The sequence below is a fragment of the Eretmochelys imbricata genome, chromosome 11, assembly GCF_965152235.1.
Source record: "Eretmochelys imbricata isolate rEreImb1 chromosome 11, rEreImb1.hap1, whole genome shotgun sequence".
Lineage (NCBI taxonomy): Eukaryota > Metazoa > Chordata > Testudines > Cheloniidae > Eretmochelys > Eretmochelys imbricata.
The window spans coordinates 56,856,012-56,874,730 of record NC_135582.1 but is presented as its reverse complement, the minus strand read 5'-3'; the positions used below and the strand labels follow the sequence as shown (position 1 = coordinate 56,874,730).

Here is an 18,719-nt window from a genome sequence, read left to right as displayed (position 1 = left end):
TTCCAGCCTGTACAGCGTGCAGATTGTTTGACACAGAAACAAGGTTGGGACTCAGACATTTGTAAATACCATGGGTATTATGGTGCCTTGCATATTTTGAGGTTAATAATGAATTTTTTTGGGGCGGGGGGAGGCACATTCACTTACTACACTTGCTCTCCTATAACATGATCGAAGCTCACTGGTGTCAATGGAAAGTCTCACATTTGGTTTCAAAATGCTTGGGATCAACCCCTTGACTAAGGTGGCCTAGTTATATCCTCTATAATAGAGGAAAACTCAGTCTTAACCAGGTAGTAGGCACAGTGTGGGTGGGGTCACCAGAGAGGCTAGTTAAATGCTATGTACTTATGCTCCAGTCAGGAGGTTCCTTTACTCAGAGCAATTGCCAGAAAGGTGACCATAGAAAGGACCTAGCAGCTGAATTAATAGATGGCACCGACAGAACCCTCTTCTGGGAATCTTTCAGTGCTGTCAGGCTGGTATGCTCACTCTTCCTTCTGTTAACAGGGGAGTAGCATGTGAACAGGGTATGAAAGGGTAAAGAGAAGAATGGGGAACTTGTTCACTGGGCAGGGAATTGACACATTTTTCAAGACAAACACTCATTTCATCTGGATTCCTTAATGAGAAGTGTATGCTATGCCTGCTCGGTGTGGCAGTCTGTCCCCATCTAGCGGTGACTAGGCCAGCTAGAGATGGATGAACCTGCTACAACCTTGGCTGACAGAGATGTGTTTTTTAGGACGGGCAGTGGAGGCTGATGCCTTAAGATCAAGAGGTCCCAGGTTTGATCCCTGGTGGCCCGTAGAGTAGGTGAAGTAGTGCAACCTGTGCTCACAAGAAATCTCATAAACTGGAGGGATAAGCGACGTTGAACCGAATTTTTACATCCAGAGCCAGTTTATCCGGGGCTGTTAGAATGAGGCGTTACTGACTAACTTGAGGTCACAAAAAACTGGATGGAAATCTTGAAAAGAGGCATTCCATTTCCTCAGCTGCTGTAGCAGGCTCATCAATCTCTAGCTGGCCGAGTCACTACTAGAGGGGGACAGAATGCCACACCAAGCAGGCATGTCTTACACTAGGATTAAGGATATTTTCTTGCAAAATGAGTCGTCTGTGAGAGCATTTGTGAAGCAGCAGCAAAAAGAACAGTGAGTTAGGAAGAAAGCAGTAATTTGAGTAAATTACACTGTAGGAGCGTATGGGTCACTGATGATTTCCATTCCCCCATCTTTTAAAGGCCACCTGGAAGTTGTTGCCTTGCTGATTAACCATGGTGCAGAGGTGACTTGTAAGGACAAAAAGGGTTATACTCCACTTCATGCTGCTGCATCCAATGGGCAGATTAATGTAGTGAAACACCTTCTTAATCTAGGTGTAGAGGTAAGTAGCAATTGGTATTTTAAAGAAAAGCCACAAAATACTGAGGTTTGGGTCACTATTTGTCATCTTTTTATAATCTGTACTTTAATCATGGAAAATTCTCTGCTGGCCTGGCTTTTGTTCTCCTGTTTATTTGGAGATTTTGTCTGGCTGGTGATGCTGCTACAGACATTGGCAGAATTTTTGAAGAAACCATTTCCCATTCTTTGGATTACAGAATCTATCTCACACATTGGACAGCTTTCTAGGCCCAAATGCTGTGTGCAGTAGCTGCCAAGAGATGCAGATTTTGTGTGTGATCATCTGAGTGTCCATTCCCCAGCAGACTTAAAAATCTCTTGCAGGGACAAATAATCCCCTGAAATTGAGGAACATACAGCATTCGTGTCTGGGAAGCAGGGATAATGACTTGTGCCGTAGTCTCCTTGACTTTGTAGAGTGTCATTGTTGACCTTGCTTCATCTGATTTTGTAGAACAACTAATTTCTACACAAGCAATCCAGAAAAGTCTGGATCTAAGATTTTCTTAATACCTTTATTATACTGTGGTACTGAGTATTGGCTTCTTATTAGGATGCAGTATAAAGGACTGTGTGGTTTCTTTGCCCCCCCTACCCCATAAGAAATCTGTAGAGACAGACCTGAAGTCTGGCTCGTCATTAAAATGAAACTGCAATAATTATTTTTAAAGGAACCTGAACTTATTATTTCTCCTACTTTCCTTCTTGGATGTAACAGCTTTCCAGTTTAGTTTTAGTTTCATTGTCATCATGAGATTGTCCTGCTGCCAGTCTTTAGCTTTACATTGACTTTTTAAAATGGCCACCAGGGCAAAAAGTTAATAATAAAAGCAAAACATTCAGAATGAAGCGTTACTGGGGTATTTTGTTGTCAATGAAAGTTGCTTATGAACACTGACCCATGACAATTCAAGCCTCCACCTATTTCCACTTGCAGCATGAGGTGCATTATGTAAAGCAGTGATGCTCAGACTGTGGCTCTCAAGCTGCAAGTGACTCTTTAGGGTGTCTCCTGTGGCTCTTTTCAGCACATGATATTAAAACACTGTGTGATTTAATAATTAACCAATCAGGGTGCTTTTACTATGTTATTAATCAATTAAGTTATGAATTTGCACTACGTTATTAACTTATTTGCTGTGAGAATAATATATGTATATAGTTTAGATAGATATAAACTAAATATTTCCCACTCACACTATTTTGGCTCTTTTGGATAGTGTTGATCTCTCATTTGGCTCATGAACCACTGAGGTCTGAGAATCATGGATGAAAAGCCACGAGCTGATGTCTGTCATTTTAACCGTATGTTCTTGTCTCATTGCAGATTGATGAAATGAATGTCTACGGAAATACTGCGCTTCACATTGCGTGTTATAATGGTCAGGATTCTGTAGTTAATGAGTTGATTGACTATGGTGCTAATGTTAATCAGCCTAATAACAGTGGATTTACCCCCTTGCATTTTGCTGCTGCCTCCACTCATGGAGCTTTGTGTCTTGAACTGCTAGTGAATAATGGAGCAGACGTTAATATTCAGGTACAGCTTACCTTTCATCTCTTCAATTTTAGCTGCCTAAATATCTATCCCCTTTTGGTTTAAAATCTCTGCATGCCACAAGAGGCTGCAAGTGAGAATAACAAAACGCAGTGTTACTGTAAAATCTTCAGGGAATTGGCTGATGGAATAACACAGTGCTGCTGGGAGTTCGAATTAAGTTTTCTTCATGGGAAGCTCATAGTGCCTTGATTGATATGATATAATGGCACCCTGAAACTCAAGGCCAATCAGTCTCTGAGGACTTGCGCTGTTACATAAGTACAATCCCAGAAGTGCAGTCAAGACCACATCCAGTGGGCTACAGTTATCACAGAAATAATTATTTTGGGTATTCCCCCTAAAAATGTGTTCAACACAATTCTGCATGTTCCTCTGGGCTTCTGTCGAGTAGTAAAAATGTCAGGTACAGTCCCAGCACAATAGGGCCCCAATCCTGTTTGGGACCTCTATATGCTATTGTATCACAAATAATACTTAATGATGATCAGGGAATTCTGACTCCAACCCAGGAGCCAGAAGAGCTGGATTCTATTGCTGTATTTGTGACCGACTTTTGGTGTGACCTCTTGCAAGTCACTTAAATCTGTGCCTCCATTTCCCCATCTGTAAAATGGAAATAATAGTACTTACCCACCTTTGTAAAGTTTTTTGAAATTAATAGATGCTCAGTAATCAGTATTATTTTATTAAAATAAAGTTGGGAATTGCGTTTGAAAATGAATCCAAAGCCTGATTCAAATAAAGAAGGGATAGCTTGAGTCATCAGGTTCCACATCCTTCCTCTGTTCCTCTTCAGGCTCCCTGTCAATATTCCTAGACAGAGGTCCTTTCCCTTGGCTCCAAAACTTTGACCATTAGACATTCTACCTTTCCTTAACTGTTTGCACCTGCTTTCTAATGGTCTTTGATGGACATCCGATTTTTCTTTGGGTAGTAGTTTATTAACCAAAGCTCTTTTCTTTATGTAGTGGACTGCATTTTAATGTGTGTCTATTTAAATTGAAAAATAGTTTGTATTTGTTTACACTTTCCAGGGACTGCTGAAACTTAGCTCTGTGTTTTTCCTGGCTTTTCCCCAAGCAATATGGAAGATAAGGAAATACTGTGAGAATTATTCATAATGTTTAGAAAGTAAATAACACTCAGGAATATAACACTTATCTATTACCAATTTGGACCATGTACCCCGCATTGGTGGAATATTTCTGAAAATTTATTCACAACAACGACTGCCTTATTTCCCACTCCCATTGCTGAAGAAGGTCTGACACCTACAGAAAAAAGGCATTCTGCATGTATCCTCATATGAATCTTGGGTTCAGCCCTACAGCGCTTTAAACTTGATGGAAGTTTGGTCTGAGTAAGAACTGCAGGATTGAGCTCTAGTTACTTTTATTATTTCAAGCTGTTGATAGTATTTGAGAAGCTCGACATTGATGGCATTACTTTATACTGTAGGTAAGTGTCTTTTGTTTTGTTTTTGTTAGAGTAAAGATGGCAAGAGTCCACTGCACATGACAGCTGTCCACGGGAGGTTCACACGGTCGCAAACCCTCATTCAGAATGGTAAGTTAAGTCTTTCTGATAATTAATTAATCAGCAATGATCTGCTCAGAGCTTTTTCCAAGCCACTTACTGGCTGGAGGGGGCAGTTTGTTGTTCTGTGCTAAAATGCTGAGGGACCAAAATTCAATGGTATTTAAGTACTCTAATGAAATCTGATGGCTAGCGAGTCCAAAAGCTCTCATTTAATAATGCGATCTTAGACAAAGCCTATAATTAATCAAGAAATCCCATTCTCCACCAGCAGACGGTGGTCTGTGATTTGTGTGTTTGTGTTTCCTGACCTGAAAATGAAAGCAAAAGCAGCGTTCAGATTCTTTATCTTTCAGAAGAGGCCACAACTTGCTTCTTAAAACAAGCTTTAAAAAAAAAAAAAAAAGTTAGCAATTTTTCCACTTCCAGGAGTCCTCCACATCTCTGGACCTCTAAGGATCTCTTTTCCCATGCTCTCCCCTCACTTCTTAAAGATCATAATTCCATTATAGCCACCTCTCTTACTAAGGAGTAAATACTCTCTTCCTTGATGGCCTGGAGAAGACATATTTGTGCAATGCTTTTCTTCTCCCCTGCCCCCTCTGCCTTTTGGACTAAGCCTGTTACCCCTACAGCCCTCCTTCCATTCCAGGATATGAAGATGTGATAATTATTCATATTTTATACAACTACATCTTTATTTGTATGAAATTATAAATCATTCGGCTTCAAACCATGGAATAAAGTGCATTTTTTTTCTTGTATGTGCCTAGGGAGTGTTGGAATTCAGCTCCTGCCACTCCCCATGTCCTCCAGAAATATTCAGTATTCCCCAACTGGCTGGAACATGGCTAAGCTTTGCAGGGAGTGTTCTGATAAACATTAGGGGCACATTTTCCAAGTGGCATCAGCCCAGCTTCTTAATTTTTATCTTCAAATTTTACTCACCCAGAAATGGGGATTTCCTGCACTAAGTAAAGGCCCAGTTAAAACAGTCCTACCTATAACATTTTGTCATTTTACTCTTCTCCTTTTCTGTGTTCATTTTTGTCTGTTCAGATTGCAACCTCTTCAGGGCAGTTACCAGTCTTCTTTCTTGTGCATAAAGCACCTAACACATGCTAAATTGTTCTCCTATATCAAATATAATAACCCTGCAGTTTGTCCTGTTATACTACTGTTATTTACCCTTTAGATCATGGTAGCATTCACGGAAGTCAACCAGGTGGAAACACCATTGTAACAGGCATTGTAGAAACATATTAAAACCACAACTTTAACTATACTGTCACCACCAGCTCCAGCATAACAACAGTCTAAGAAATTGCAGACTAAAAGACATAGCATGAGAGTGAGATAAACAACGGATGGGAAGTGTAGAGGAGGAGGACAGAGGAACAGAAATAATAAAATGTTTTAGCACAGACTAGCTCTGTGAACAATTCTTAGTCAATCTGAAGGAGTGATCACAACACATCTCGTGCCTACTCACTGTTGTATGGCAGTTTCTTGTGTAATTCAAGCAGAGGTGTGTTCTAAGGAGGGATGTGAAAAAGGATAAAGTGGTGGCTTTACGGATTTTGACTGGGAGTTTTTCACACTTGTAAGAGCAGCCTGGGAGAAAGCACAAAGGGTCTTGAGGCAATGAGGACAAGCAAGCAATTCAAGAGTGAAGGTGAGAGCTGACTTCATGATAAGGAAACAGGGCAAATAGGTGGGTGTGACTAAACTGTGAAGGTTTCAGAGTAGCAGCCGTGTTAGTCTGTATTCGCAAAAAGAAAAGGAGTACTTGTGGCACCTTAGAGACTAACTAATTTATTTGAGCATAAGCTTTCGTGAGCTACAGCTCACTTCATCGTATGCATCCGATGAAGTGAGCTGTAGCTCACGAAAGCTTATGCTCAGATAAATTGGTTAGTCTCTAAGGTGCCACAAGTACTCCTTTTCTTTTTGTAAACTGTGGAGGGCTTTGAAGACTAGAACAAGACATTAGTGTTTGATGTGGTGGAAGAGGGGGATTTAGTGGAGGAACTTAAAGGGTGTGTGTGAGAGAGAAAGAGAGAGAGAGAGTGTGACATAGGCAGACCAACAAGCCAGGAAGTGGGTGGTGCAAGGTGGTAGGCTTCAAGGCTAGAGAAGACACAGTAGTCAAGGCATAAGATTATCACACTTTAGGCAAGAGTCTTGGCTGTATGGGGAGAGAGGAAAAGTCAGCTCTCATAGACATTGCGCAGAAAGAAGGGGCCAGATCTCAATGTGGCCTGGATGTGAAGCCCAAAAAAGAGAGCTAAGTCAGAGATGAAGCTGAGATTATGGGTTTGAGTGACAGGGAAGAGGGTGGGATACGCCTGTCTTGATATAGGAAGGGGCGAGTCTATAAAAGTAATGAGTTCCTGCTTCTTCCATTCAGATCATGTAGAGGAGCTGTGAGCTCTTCTGAAAATCAGGCCCAGTTATGTCTCAAATTAGGCATCCAAAAATTGAGGCACCAAAAATCAGTGACTACTCTTGAAAATGTTCTCAGTGTTAGATATGTAGTTGCAGTTTGGTTTAATTGCATTAAATTTAATTTAATCAGACGTCATTTGTAACCCCTGGGGACGACAGTATGGGTATTGTGGGCTGTGTCACAAAAATAAGATAATAAATAGCCAAAGGTGCGAGTCAGCTGGCCAGAAAAATATGGAATGGAGCCAAGGATGTAGTTAGCAGAAATAGCTCCCTTTCCCACCTACTGTGTCCGAAAGAGCCTTGAGGGTGAATAACCATCTGAAAATTAAGGCAGAAGGTTACAACTTTCGATGGTAACAACCTGTAAAGGGATGGAGTATAAAATATGGTAACAATTTGTTCTTGTCATTTAAATTTCTCCCACATGTCTGTGAGGACTTTGCTAGGTGACTTAGTACAGCAGGATATTGACACCGATCTGGTCACTCTCAGACAGAACTAGCTTTATTTGTACAGTCAATTTTTATGACATCCGCTTATACCTGAAAATACAAAAGTATTTAACCCTGTGTCATAGCTTAATCAAGCTGTTAATGTTTTGATCAGAAGTCCCCATTCACATACCTTGTCAGCTACTGTTTGTGTTGAGTATGAATGTTGGAGACATCTGATAAGTCTTCAAATTATTGTCCGTGTAATGTTAAATCACTGTTTTATTGTTGAGATAGGTAGAGGCTTAGATGAGACTATAAGGCTGATTTGATTCAGCAGTGTTCTCTCACTGATCTTCTTTCAGTAAGATTTGCAGCTGAGTGATCTTTTGTTTTTGTTGGGTCCTATGACTAAGAAGTGAAGTTGTATTAATGAAACACTTTGGGGACTACCAGTGTACATGTCATGACTTACATTTTTGCCCTAGTACTGTCCAACTTAAAATAAATCACGTGATTTAGAAGAGCACCAAGGGTGACGGATCCACTAGAAATGCTGGATGTGTGAGTGAATACTAGTTCTCGATTGTAATAATCCTAATTCTTAGCACTTGTATAGCAGTTTCCATGTGTAAACATCAAAGTGCTTTACAAAGGTGCGCAGGTGTTGCTTATCCTTATTTTAGGGTAGTTATCCTTGTTCTATGACAGAAGATAGAGAGGTGAAATAAATTGGCCAGTGTCACAGAATGTGTCAGTGGCGGAGTCGGGAATAGAATTCCGGTGTCTTGATTCTGTCATATATTTTTTAAAAATACCTTACCCATGTTTCTAACTATACCCTAAATTTTTACAAGGGGAAAGAATCAAAATCTGGTTTATGCCTCATAGGCTTGTCAGGCTGACATTGATCCCAGGCAAGATAATGAAGCGGCTGATGCAGGATTTGATTAAAAAAGAATTAAAGTAAGGTAATATAATTAATGCCCATCAACGTGGGATTATGGAAAATAGATCCTGTCAAACTAACTGGATATCTTTTTATGAGATTACAGGTTTGAATGATAAAAGTAATAGTGTTGATGTAATATATTTAAGACTTCTGTAAAGAGTTTGACTTGGTACTGCATGGCATTTTGATTATAAAATTAACATGGCATAACATTTTAAATGGATTAAAAGCTGGCTAACTGATAGTTCTCAAAATGTAATTGTAAATGGAGAATCATCATCAAAAGGATGTGTTTCCAGTGTAGTTCCCACAAGGATTAGTTCACTATTTAACATTTCTATCAATGACCTGGAAGAAAACATAAAATCATCACTGATAAAGTTTTGCAGATGACACAAAAATTGGGGGAGTGGTAAAGAATGATGAGGACAGACAGTGATGAGCTGCCAAAAGCTGAAGAACCGGTTCCTTCAGTCGCTCCGGGTCTTCGGCGGCACTGAAGGACCCACCGCCGAAGACCCGGAGCTCTGTCGGGTGAGTAAAAATGAAAAAGGGATTCTCAGGGGAGCCTCCCCAGCTGAGAGCTCAGGTGGGCCAGACAGGACAGTCCCACGGGCCAGATGTGGCCCGCAGGCTGGAGTTTGCCCACCCCTTTAACAACCGGTTCAAAAACCGGCTTCAAAATTTAACAACAGGTTTGTGCGAACCGGATATAGCTTGCCGCTGAGGACAGGTCTCTGATACAGAGCGATCTGGATTGCTTGGTAAACCAGGCTCAAGCAAACAATATGTGTTTTAATATGGCTAAGTGCTGTATACATCTAGGGAGAAAAAATGTAGGCCATACATACATGATGGGGGACTTTATCCTGGGAAGCAGTGACTCTGAAAAAGATTTGAGGGCTGTGGTGGATAATCACTGAACATGAGTTCCCAGTGTGATGCTGTGGCCAAATTTTCTAATGAAATCATTGAATGCATGAATGGGAATCTTGAGTAGGAATAGAGAGGTTGTTTTAACTTTGTATTTGGCACTCATGTGACCACTGGCAGAATACTGTGTCCAGTTCTGGTGTTCACAATTCACGAAGGGTGTTGATAATTTGGAGAGGGTTCAGAGAAGTGCCATGAAAATGACTAAAAGATTAGAAAACATGCTTTATAGTGATAGACTCAAAGAGCTCAATCTATTTAGCATAACAAAGAGAAGGTTAAGGGGTGAATTGATTGCAGTCTGTAAGTACCTAAACAAGGAACAAATATTTAATAATAAGCTTTTCAGTAAAGCAGAGAAAGGTATAACACGATCCAATGGCTGGAAGTTGAAGTTAGACAAAGTCAGACAGGAAATAAGGTATAAATTTTTAAGTGGTAGAATAATTAACCATTGGAATAATTTACCAAGGGTCATGGTAGATTCTCCACCACTGACAATTGGTAAATCAAGATTGGATGTTTTTCTAAAAGATCTGCTCTGAGAATTATTTGGGGGAAATTCTATGACCTGTGCTACACAGGAGGTCAGACTAGATGATCACAGTGTTCCTTTCTGACCTTAGCATCTATGAACCAGCTAGAAGATCATCTAATGTAGTGATGTTTAAACTTCTTAATATTGAGGATCGTGTCTTTGGATAGAGATTCTCTTGGAGGGTTATCTTCCCTTCTGACTGCCTAAAGCTGTGGCAAGTATAGTGGTTGTTTCATGAAATAGTGATGTTACCAAAGGGTTATGGAGACAAGCTGAAAGTAAACCTGCTTTAGTGTTGTGGATTGGGCTGTTTGGTTAAATACACTCTCTCCCCCACCTGTGTTTTGTATCTATGCTGTTTATTTTCTCTCTTTGTGTATAAACCTTCTCTTACAGCCTGCAGCTCTCTCTGCTCTACTCCAGGTTACTTTGCATTTGGTTCTCTCTTCCTGTGTGTCTTGCTGCACCTACAGTTGTGTTGTGGCATGTAGGTTTGATTAGAGATGAATTTACACCTGAAGAAGTATATGACAAACAAAGATAGGAAGCAGCTATGCAAGTGCTTGGGGTTTCCTGTTTGTGAAAACCCTGAGAGAGCTGTAGGTTGGGCTACAGCTACCTGGCAGCACCACTGATCAAATATTGACAGACTTGGTGAGGGTGCAATAAGCAGCCAAGTGAGGAAGAGCTCCATCTTCTATCATTGGTTTGTGGACAAGGTTGAGCACCAGTCACCTAAAGAATTGTGGCAAAATTTCAACAATTAATTCTGTTGATGTAATTTAGGGCAGCTGCTCATGCCTTTAAATCAGCGACAATTCAGAGTCACAGCAACACCTGCAGTATCTGTGTACCACAGTAGGCAATTATAGGGAAAGGCCTATGTGCAATATGTAGAGAGGCGGGAATAGAACAAAGTAAAAAAAAATGCAGCAGCCAGAATTGTGGCCATCCTGCATGACTGGCACAGTAAATGGCTTGCTGTGTATTGATACCCTGTCCCACAAATTCAGTGTGTCTGCTGCTCGTATACAAACTAAACTACAGCTGTAACTATGAGGGTAAGCTGCATTCATTGGAAATAAATAAATGGTATTTCTGGTCGCTGACTCGCACTAAATCCTTGTGTGTTACACTGTGTGAAAATGTCTTTTCCAGGAGGTGAAATTGACTGTGTTGATAAGGATGGCAACACCCCTCTGCATGTGGCTGCGAGATATGGACATGAGCTTTTGATTAACACCCTAATAACCAGCGGAGCTGATGCTGCCAAGTAGGTTGCTGAAGAAATGCTGTTCCTAATGGTCAAGTATTATGGGTAATGCTAGATAATGCTTATTTTTCAAGTTCCAGTGTATTCAGGTTAAAATGCATGTGCATAATTATGAATTCAGTAACAAATAGTTTGTATCAGGAAGTCAATTTGAAATCAGTATAAAATACAAAGCTACTAATGAAGGGCATGTAATTCCCTCAGTGTCTAAAATAAATAATTTACGTCCATAGGCTTGTAGTACTAAATTGATTTATTCCTTTATCTAGTATCCATTGGTGCTGGATAAGTATAATTAGAAATGGTAAAAGACAAAGCAGGGTTTAGTCAGTAAAATTATTTCAGAACCTAATGCAGCCGTGGTGCCCAGTCTTTGTGTCTTATGGTTTCAGATCTTCAACTGGCTGAGATGATGAGGCTGATTTTGTTTTGCGGTTTTCTTGAGTGAAACTAAGAGATAAATTTTGATATGTTGTTCAGCTCTTTGTGCTCCAAGGGATTGATTTGGCTAGGCTGATTTTACTCTGTGTTTGTGTGTGTATGAGAGAGAGACTGCATTTGACTATGTTCATGATTACATATATGTATACATATTGTGGGCCAAATCCTGGGAGGTGCATTGATTTCAGTGAGAGTTGGGCATTTAGCACCTCCTAGAACCTTGCCCTAAAGCAGTGATGTAACAGAGCACTAAATTTCCAAACTAGTTGCGGGACGAGTAAAATTAACTGTGAAAGGGAAAAGAGATGGTATTCGGAGTGTAAAGATACTGGCATTTGGGCCAGCCTGGTGGCCACAGGGTAATGCCAGGGAGGAGACCTGGTTTAGATATCTAATGTGAATCTCTTGTTCCCTGAACAAGCAGGGAACAGAGAAAGCTAATTATTTGCCCATCTCTATGAATGAAGCACCGTAAAGTTTGTTATAAATGTTTTGTAGTATTCACCGTATACATCTGAACATGCAATTGAGTGTTTCCTCACTAGAACCAACCAGCAGTATTTGTGATGCCTAATACTGCGGTAGCTGCTGGGGAACATCCTGTTTTAGGACCCACGTCAACCTATTCTTTTTAAAGATGTTTGCAGTTTTCTAGGCTTTTCATTTGGAGATTTTGAAATAAGTATTTTTTCACCATGTTTTGCTATCTGTTTTGTTAAAACTGCTTCTTGCCAGACAAAAAAGGCAGGGTCAGATTTATGCCAGCTTGAGAATCTGGTCCTTTGTGTCTAAATATGATTTTTGCTAGCTCTGTCTAATATATAAAGTTTCAGTCCATCTGTTTTCTGAGGTTTAAGGTAACAATGAATAGCAGTGAGATAACTAGCTCTTGCAATCTAGGTTTTCTGCTCAAAATTTCTATTTCACACTTGGGTGACCTGTGCATTGATCAAATAAAATACCTCTGCCAACAGCAGAAATATCTGAAGTGAGAAATCTGCTTAGATACAGTAGGCAGATCCAAGTGATGGCACTGTTCTGAAAATGAAATTACCTACCCAGTACTGCCAGAGGGAATGAGCTTTTAATGTGTTGTATGCAAATAACTTTGGCTTAATTCCTTGAACTGGCATTGAAAAGAGAATTTCTTCAGTGCTGCTAGCAGAAACTGCAGACAGCAAGGTCAGCAATTTGATGCAATTGCATTTCAGGGGTATGGACGGTAAATAATGTAGGGAGCAGTTGTGAGCAGCTCTATACAGTATGGCACTGGCTAGCAGATGTGCAAATTGCATCTCTTGATGGACACCAGCCAAAATATGCACTCGGGTGGAAATCTCTATACAGTGATGGGGAAATGTGGCTTGAGATAACTAGGGGGGAAGGGGAAATAGATGTAAAAATCAGAGATGCATGGAGAATACTATGACTATATATAATAAATCCTCTTTGTGATTTCAGGTTAAATAAATATATCCACAGCTTAGAAATGCAACCTGTTTAGACAGACTTGAGCAGCTTGGTGGAGCTTGTGCTATTTCCTTTCAAAGAACAGAGTGTCAGAGCATCCTTGGGCAGGTTTACTCTGTGGGAGACCTAGATGCTGGCAGGGCATTGATTAAATTAAATTTATACAGCACTGTAGATCAGTTCTGATTGTGGTCAAGTAGGAAGGTTGACAAATGCAATGTGAAAGGAAAAGAGGAATGGGAATACAGATTTTGCAACAAATCATATTTTTTTTTAAAAAAAAACTACACTCGTGTTTATGTGCATAGTAAAAATGTATATGGTGTGGGAGAGAAAGAGAGCACATATTTGCACAAACTTCCTCTTGGGTTGTAGGCACAGCTACATATTTTGCAGTTTCAGCTCAGTTGCCACCTTTTGTAAATTTAAGCCTTTGTGTTAGAGTTGGATTTTAAACAGCTTATCCTGGTATGAATATGAAATAACTTTCATTAAAGCTTTGTAGTTCTCTAAGAATTTTCCTGCCACCAAATCTTTCATGAAAACAAGTTCCTTCGGGTCCATATCTGAAATCCTGCCTAATGATATGATCATGTTACGTATATCCTTGGGTTGTCTTGAAGAAATTGAGTGATGGCTATGAATCCATCTGGCATCATCCAGGACTTTAATTAACTGTTTTTAGCTGCATCTGCAAAAGCAAACAGTAGATTCTCATCTCATACACAGTAGCTGAGTTCAGAAGCTGTACAGGGATGTGCACCAAAGGATTGTCTATGTTGTAGTATTGGTAAAGTAATGTAAGCATAAATGACACTTTGCAAAAACCTGCCAAAATACAAGAGTCTCAAAACCAGGAGCCTAAACTTAGGCTTCTAAATCCATATTTAGCAACCTGCCTGATTTTGAAAGGTACAGAGCACTCCACATTGATGTCAGTGGGAGCTGTTGAGGGTTCAGTATGTTTGAAAAATCAAGCAAATGTCTGATATGGATGTAGGACCCTAACTTTAGGTTCCTGTTTTAGGGTTTTGTCAAGATGTTTGCTCTGAGGAGCCTACAGTCTAACTGAAAAAGGATTGGTGGGATAATGATTTGAAAACAAAAATGCCTGGAGACACTGCTTGTGAGGATATATAGGCAGGGTTGGGGAAAGTGGAGGGTTTAAGGATGGATGAGATGAAGTAGGATGTTTGGTGCACAGGAATTGAGAGGCAGTTACAAGTGTAATTGCAGCCTGACAGAAGGTGAGAAGCTGCAAGTGGCAGGAGACAAAGAGAGCAGTTAGCGGAAGAAGCTGTATAGTGTGGAAAGAGAAGAGAAATGTATGGGGTGGGGGCAGAACCTCAAAGGTGAAGATGAGGACCTGGAACTTGATGTAGATGGAAAGGGCAATTGTGTGACATGAGTGAGGAAACGGGTGAGGTGGTCAGAGCACAGGGAGATGTCCTTACAATGGTATTTTGGATGGACTGAAGTATGGAAAGAGGAGACACTACAAAGACAAAGACGAGGGGGAGGTGCAATAATCTAGGTGGGAGCTAAATAAGACTTAAACTGGCATGTTAGCAATAAGGAAGTAGAGGAAAGATGGGTTTTAGAGGCAATACAGGGATTCTTTCAGCATTTACTTTCACCTCATGTGATAGAATACTTGTGTTGCAACTGACAGTCACAGTAGAAATTGAATCTAAACAAAATCCATTCTCTTAGCTTCTTCTCTCCTAGGTTCTCATCTCGTTTTTAAAACCATACCTATCCTTGCTGTCAGAGTGTAATCAAAATCGTTATGCTTTAACAAAACCTCAGAGGGAGATTATAGAAGGTTCAAATAAAATTAACGATGCACTACAGAAGTACAGACTCGATATTTTTTCAGAGGGGAATTTTCATCATCTGTGCTGAATGTAACCCGTTCTTTTGGTAACTAATAATACTGTTCTGCCTAACAGGTGTGGTATCAACAACATGTTCCCCTTACATTTAGCAGCACTAAATGCTCACTCGGACTGCTGCAGGAAGTTGTTGTCATCAGGTAAGTGAATCCAGCTGCGACTGTGGAGCTTAATTAATATCATGAACATGCTGCTTATGGCCCCTGTTTTATTCGGTGTTGTGAATTGTCCAAATGAAAGACTTCCTGTGCTGCTTCATGTGATTGTGTTGCTTGGCATACGGGAGTGTGTGTGGCTTTCCTAACTGCATGCTGATAATTACTAGCATCCTGTATTGTTCAGGCCTGAAGCCCTTTGAATGCTTTTTTTCCCCCTGGCAGTCACAGAGAGTTTATTTTAATTCACAGGGAAGGGGAGGAAAGGGAAAATCCTTTACCAAGCTGTAAAAATGTGAGATACTGTAGGTTCTTCGGGAAACAAACAACTCTAGGCCCTGATTCAGGGGAAAGCACCCTTATTGAGGACAACATTTGAGCAAATGCTTACATTCCATTGAAGCTGATGGGACTAAAACACATACTTTCCTGAATCAGGGCTATAGTAAAGAAAATGGGATAGCTAAAGTTCTGGGGGGGTGGGGGGGGAGCAGGCAAGTATTAGTTTGCTGATACTGCTCTTTCAAAGAGAGTAGTAATAAGGTGCCAACTCTTGACTTCCTTATGCAGGCAGAAGTTCCACTGAGTTCAAAGATAGAGAGCAGTTCATATATTTTCCAGAAAAATATATCATTCCTTAGCATGTGAAACCTCCCACAACCACTCTCAGCCATAAGGCTGAGTCCCCTGGGATGTTTAGGGGAAAAAATAGTGTGAAAAATGTAACTTGTGTAGCCAATTACAGCAAATCCTGATGTGCTCTGTCCCAGGCTATTAGGTTAGCGGGGGAAGCAGGCTGCTTAGGCATCCCAGGGTTAATTCGGTAAGAATCTGCATTGGGTTTTACTTCTATAGCCTTGTGCATCTTTAAAAACATGTGTTGCACATTCCTGGAAGCATCCTTCCAGAATCTAAAACCACCCTGGAAAACACACAAATAAATAAAATTCAACTCCCTGCATGCTAGGGCTCACTCTGTGCTTCTCCTCATTTCATCGTTTTTTTGTGCCTGCTATCACAATTCTCTCGATAAGAATCCGCCTCATAAATGCCTGTCACATGATTTAATAGTTGTGTAGCCCAAGGCTAAATGCGGAAATAGATTCTTTTTGACTTCACAGTTCTTTTTATAGAGCCACCAAGCTTGAGCAGCCACTGTCCATTTCCATGACAACCACTTGCTGACTAGAGTTGCTTGCATTCTGATTTTTCTAACTCACTGTTTTTTCTGTCTCTGCAATGTTTCTTGTGGTTTAACTAGGACAAAAGTATAGCATAGTGTCCTTGTTTAGTAATGAGCACGTGCTGTCTGCAGGCTTTGAAATAGACACCCCAGATAATTTTGGAAGAACGTGCCTCCACGCTGCTGCTGCAGGAGGGTGAGTAGTTACAATTATAGCTGTTACGCAAGTTGTAATTTAATTGTGGAGTCAGTGTAACTCGAGCCAGCTGTACCATCTGCAAAGGAATGTGTTCCAATTAAAGAGGAGCAAAACAATTCGATGTAAAATCTTTCTCTCTCCAGGCTGTGTTCCGCCAGCATTTGGTAAACTGAGGCTCAAATTAGGGCTACTTGTAGTTTGAGCAAGGGTGGTAGGACCTGGTCTTTTATTACAGAAGGCTAGTTTGTGATTTGAAACGCACACCTCTGGGAGGGAGTAACAATCCCCCTGTCTTCTGCCTATATGCAGACTGCTTAGACTTTGGGTCCAGGTCCCAGGAGCAAGAGAGGCTACACACTCACTCTCTTCTTCCCTGATTGCGTGGGTTGGACTCTTGGCTCCATGCCTCTCACTCACTGGCCAGTACTGCCACACCAGCATAGGAGGTGGGGTTGTAGTTTAAGCCTGACATGGGGCCAGCAGTAAATGACCATCCCTTGAAGGTGGATGCGGGGAAGGAATAGCGGCTCCCTGAGATGCTCCTGGTGGGGTGCAGTTAGGCACTGCCCTCTTGTTGTGTCCTTGAGTCAAAATCTAGTTATAAAAGAAGCTTTTTAAGGCATTAAAATGCCACAGTCTTTTTTTCCAGGTTGCAGTCATAGAAAGATTATTTTAAGCCTCTGAAGCCCATTGAAAGTAACTGAAATACAGAATCAAAAGGTTTTCATTTCTGAGGATGCAATTCAGATGGGTGGTAGGATACTAGGAGTGAAAATGAATGAAAATTAAATTATGTCAGTTTCATTTGTAGCCCTTCTGCCAAGTTTCTTTCAAGATTTGCTGTTAATTCCCAGTGGATTTGTTTGAAATTAACACAGAAAAAGCACAGATCGCTTGGCAAGCTATTGTTTTCTGGCTCTTCTGTTGAGGACTTGATGGCTCAGAAGATCGCTAGATGGAGCCTCTAGAATCCATCCTAGATTGGCAGTGGTTGTAGTGACCAGATATGGTAATTACCTGGTGACTATTTGGTAACCTTTGTAAGAATGAGTTGTCAGCTCACTTCTTAGTGGACCATTGTCCACTTCACCAACGTCGTCACCATCAGAGGTACATAATGAAAGTGTTCCAAACACGGGATAGGATTGCTCTTGTTAAACATTTATTTAATACAGTTAACAGAAGATACATAGTAGTTGGATGGACTGAATTAGCCTGACAGAGCACTCTTCAGAAAGTACCTCTCCTTAAAGCTGAACTCAAAATAATACCCCAAGTGTCTGAAAGAAAGGCACTGAAATAAGAGGCAAAAATTGCTCATGAAAATAAATCAGTTTTTATCTATGGCTGACTGTAATTGTCATCACTAACGAGAACTCTTATTTTGGGTTCGTTGTGGGGAGCATTGTGTAGATATTTTATACACTGACAATTTTAGATTGGGATGAACACCAGTTTTGTTCCATCCACTTCTTTTAGACTGGAACTGGAGCTGTACATAAAACACATATTTTCATCTTGATGCATATCTGTAACTCCTATTAACATTAATGGGAGTTATACTGGCATTGAGATGAGACTACCTTCCAAAGGATCTCTTTTTTTCTGTTTCCTAGTAGAAATGATTTATTTCCCCTCTGAATAACAAAGGAGTCTTGGAAGATTATTGTGCTTCATTACATGATCTTCCGGTTTGGTATTGTACATTTATTTACTTGAATTACAAAGACATTAAAATGCAGCTATTTTATTTTCCATTAAGAATCATTTCAATTTAAGCAATAACAACACATAGTTGTATCATATTGAATTCATTCAGCTGGGATAAAAACTATGAATGATCCTATCCAAATGCAATAAAGCTCTTAAGGATGTGCTTAACTTTAAGCTTTTTCTTAGGTCTCATTGAAGAAAATGGGTCTTAAGTAGATGCTTAAAGTTAAGTTTATGCTAAATGCTTTGCAGAACAGAGTGGACTTCAGCATATGCGAAAAAATTAATCCTGGCCTTAAGTGTTTTCCTGAATCAGGGCCTAAATCTCCTCCTCATTATTAGCCTAGCATTTTGTAAACTTGCTTCAGACTTCAAAAATGCTCTTGGAAAAATCCTCAGCTCAGCCTGGGAAGCATTAGCAGCACAATTTTTGACTATCTCCCCTCACCTTGAATCCAGGATATATTTTCTACTTTCTATTTATATTATTGATTTGTTTTTACTAGGGCTGTTGATTAATTGCAGTTAACTCATGCGATTAACTAAAAAAATTAATCGTGATTAGTTGCACTGTTAAAT

General features: G+C 40.3%; 1 protein-coding gene across 3 annotated transcripts in view; it reads left to right on the top strand.

The window, feature by feature from the left end:
• Nucleotides 1–18,719, top strand: part of ANKRD44 (ankyrin repeat domain 44) — a 215,367-nt gene that overhangs the window by 126,451 nt on the left and 70,197 nt on the right. For 2 of the 3 annotated variants that reach the window (XM_077830497.1, XM_077830496.1), the window contains exons 7-12: nt 1,247–1,389; nt 2,737–2,949; nt 4,458–4,536; nt 10,970–11,084; nt 14,948–15,030; nt 16,361–16,424. In XM_077830497.1, coding sequence (XP_077686623.1) covers nt 1,247–1,389; nt 2,737–2,949; nt 4,458–4,536; nt 10,970–11,084; nt 14,948–15,030; nt 16,361–16,424 — 697 coding nt within the window. Of the gene's footprint in view, nt 1–1,246; nt 1,390–2,736; nt 2,950–4,457; nt 4,537–10,969; nt 11,130–14,947; nt 15,031–16,360; nt 16,425–18,719 lie in introns of those variants that run through there. The other variant, XR_013347556.1, reaches the window with a different exon arrangement.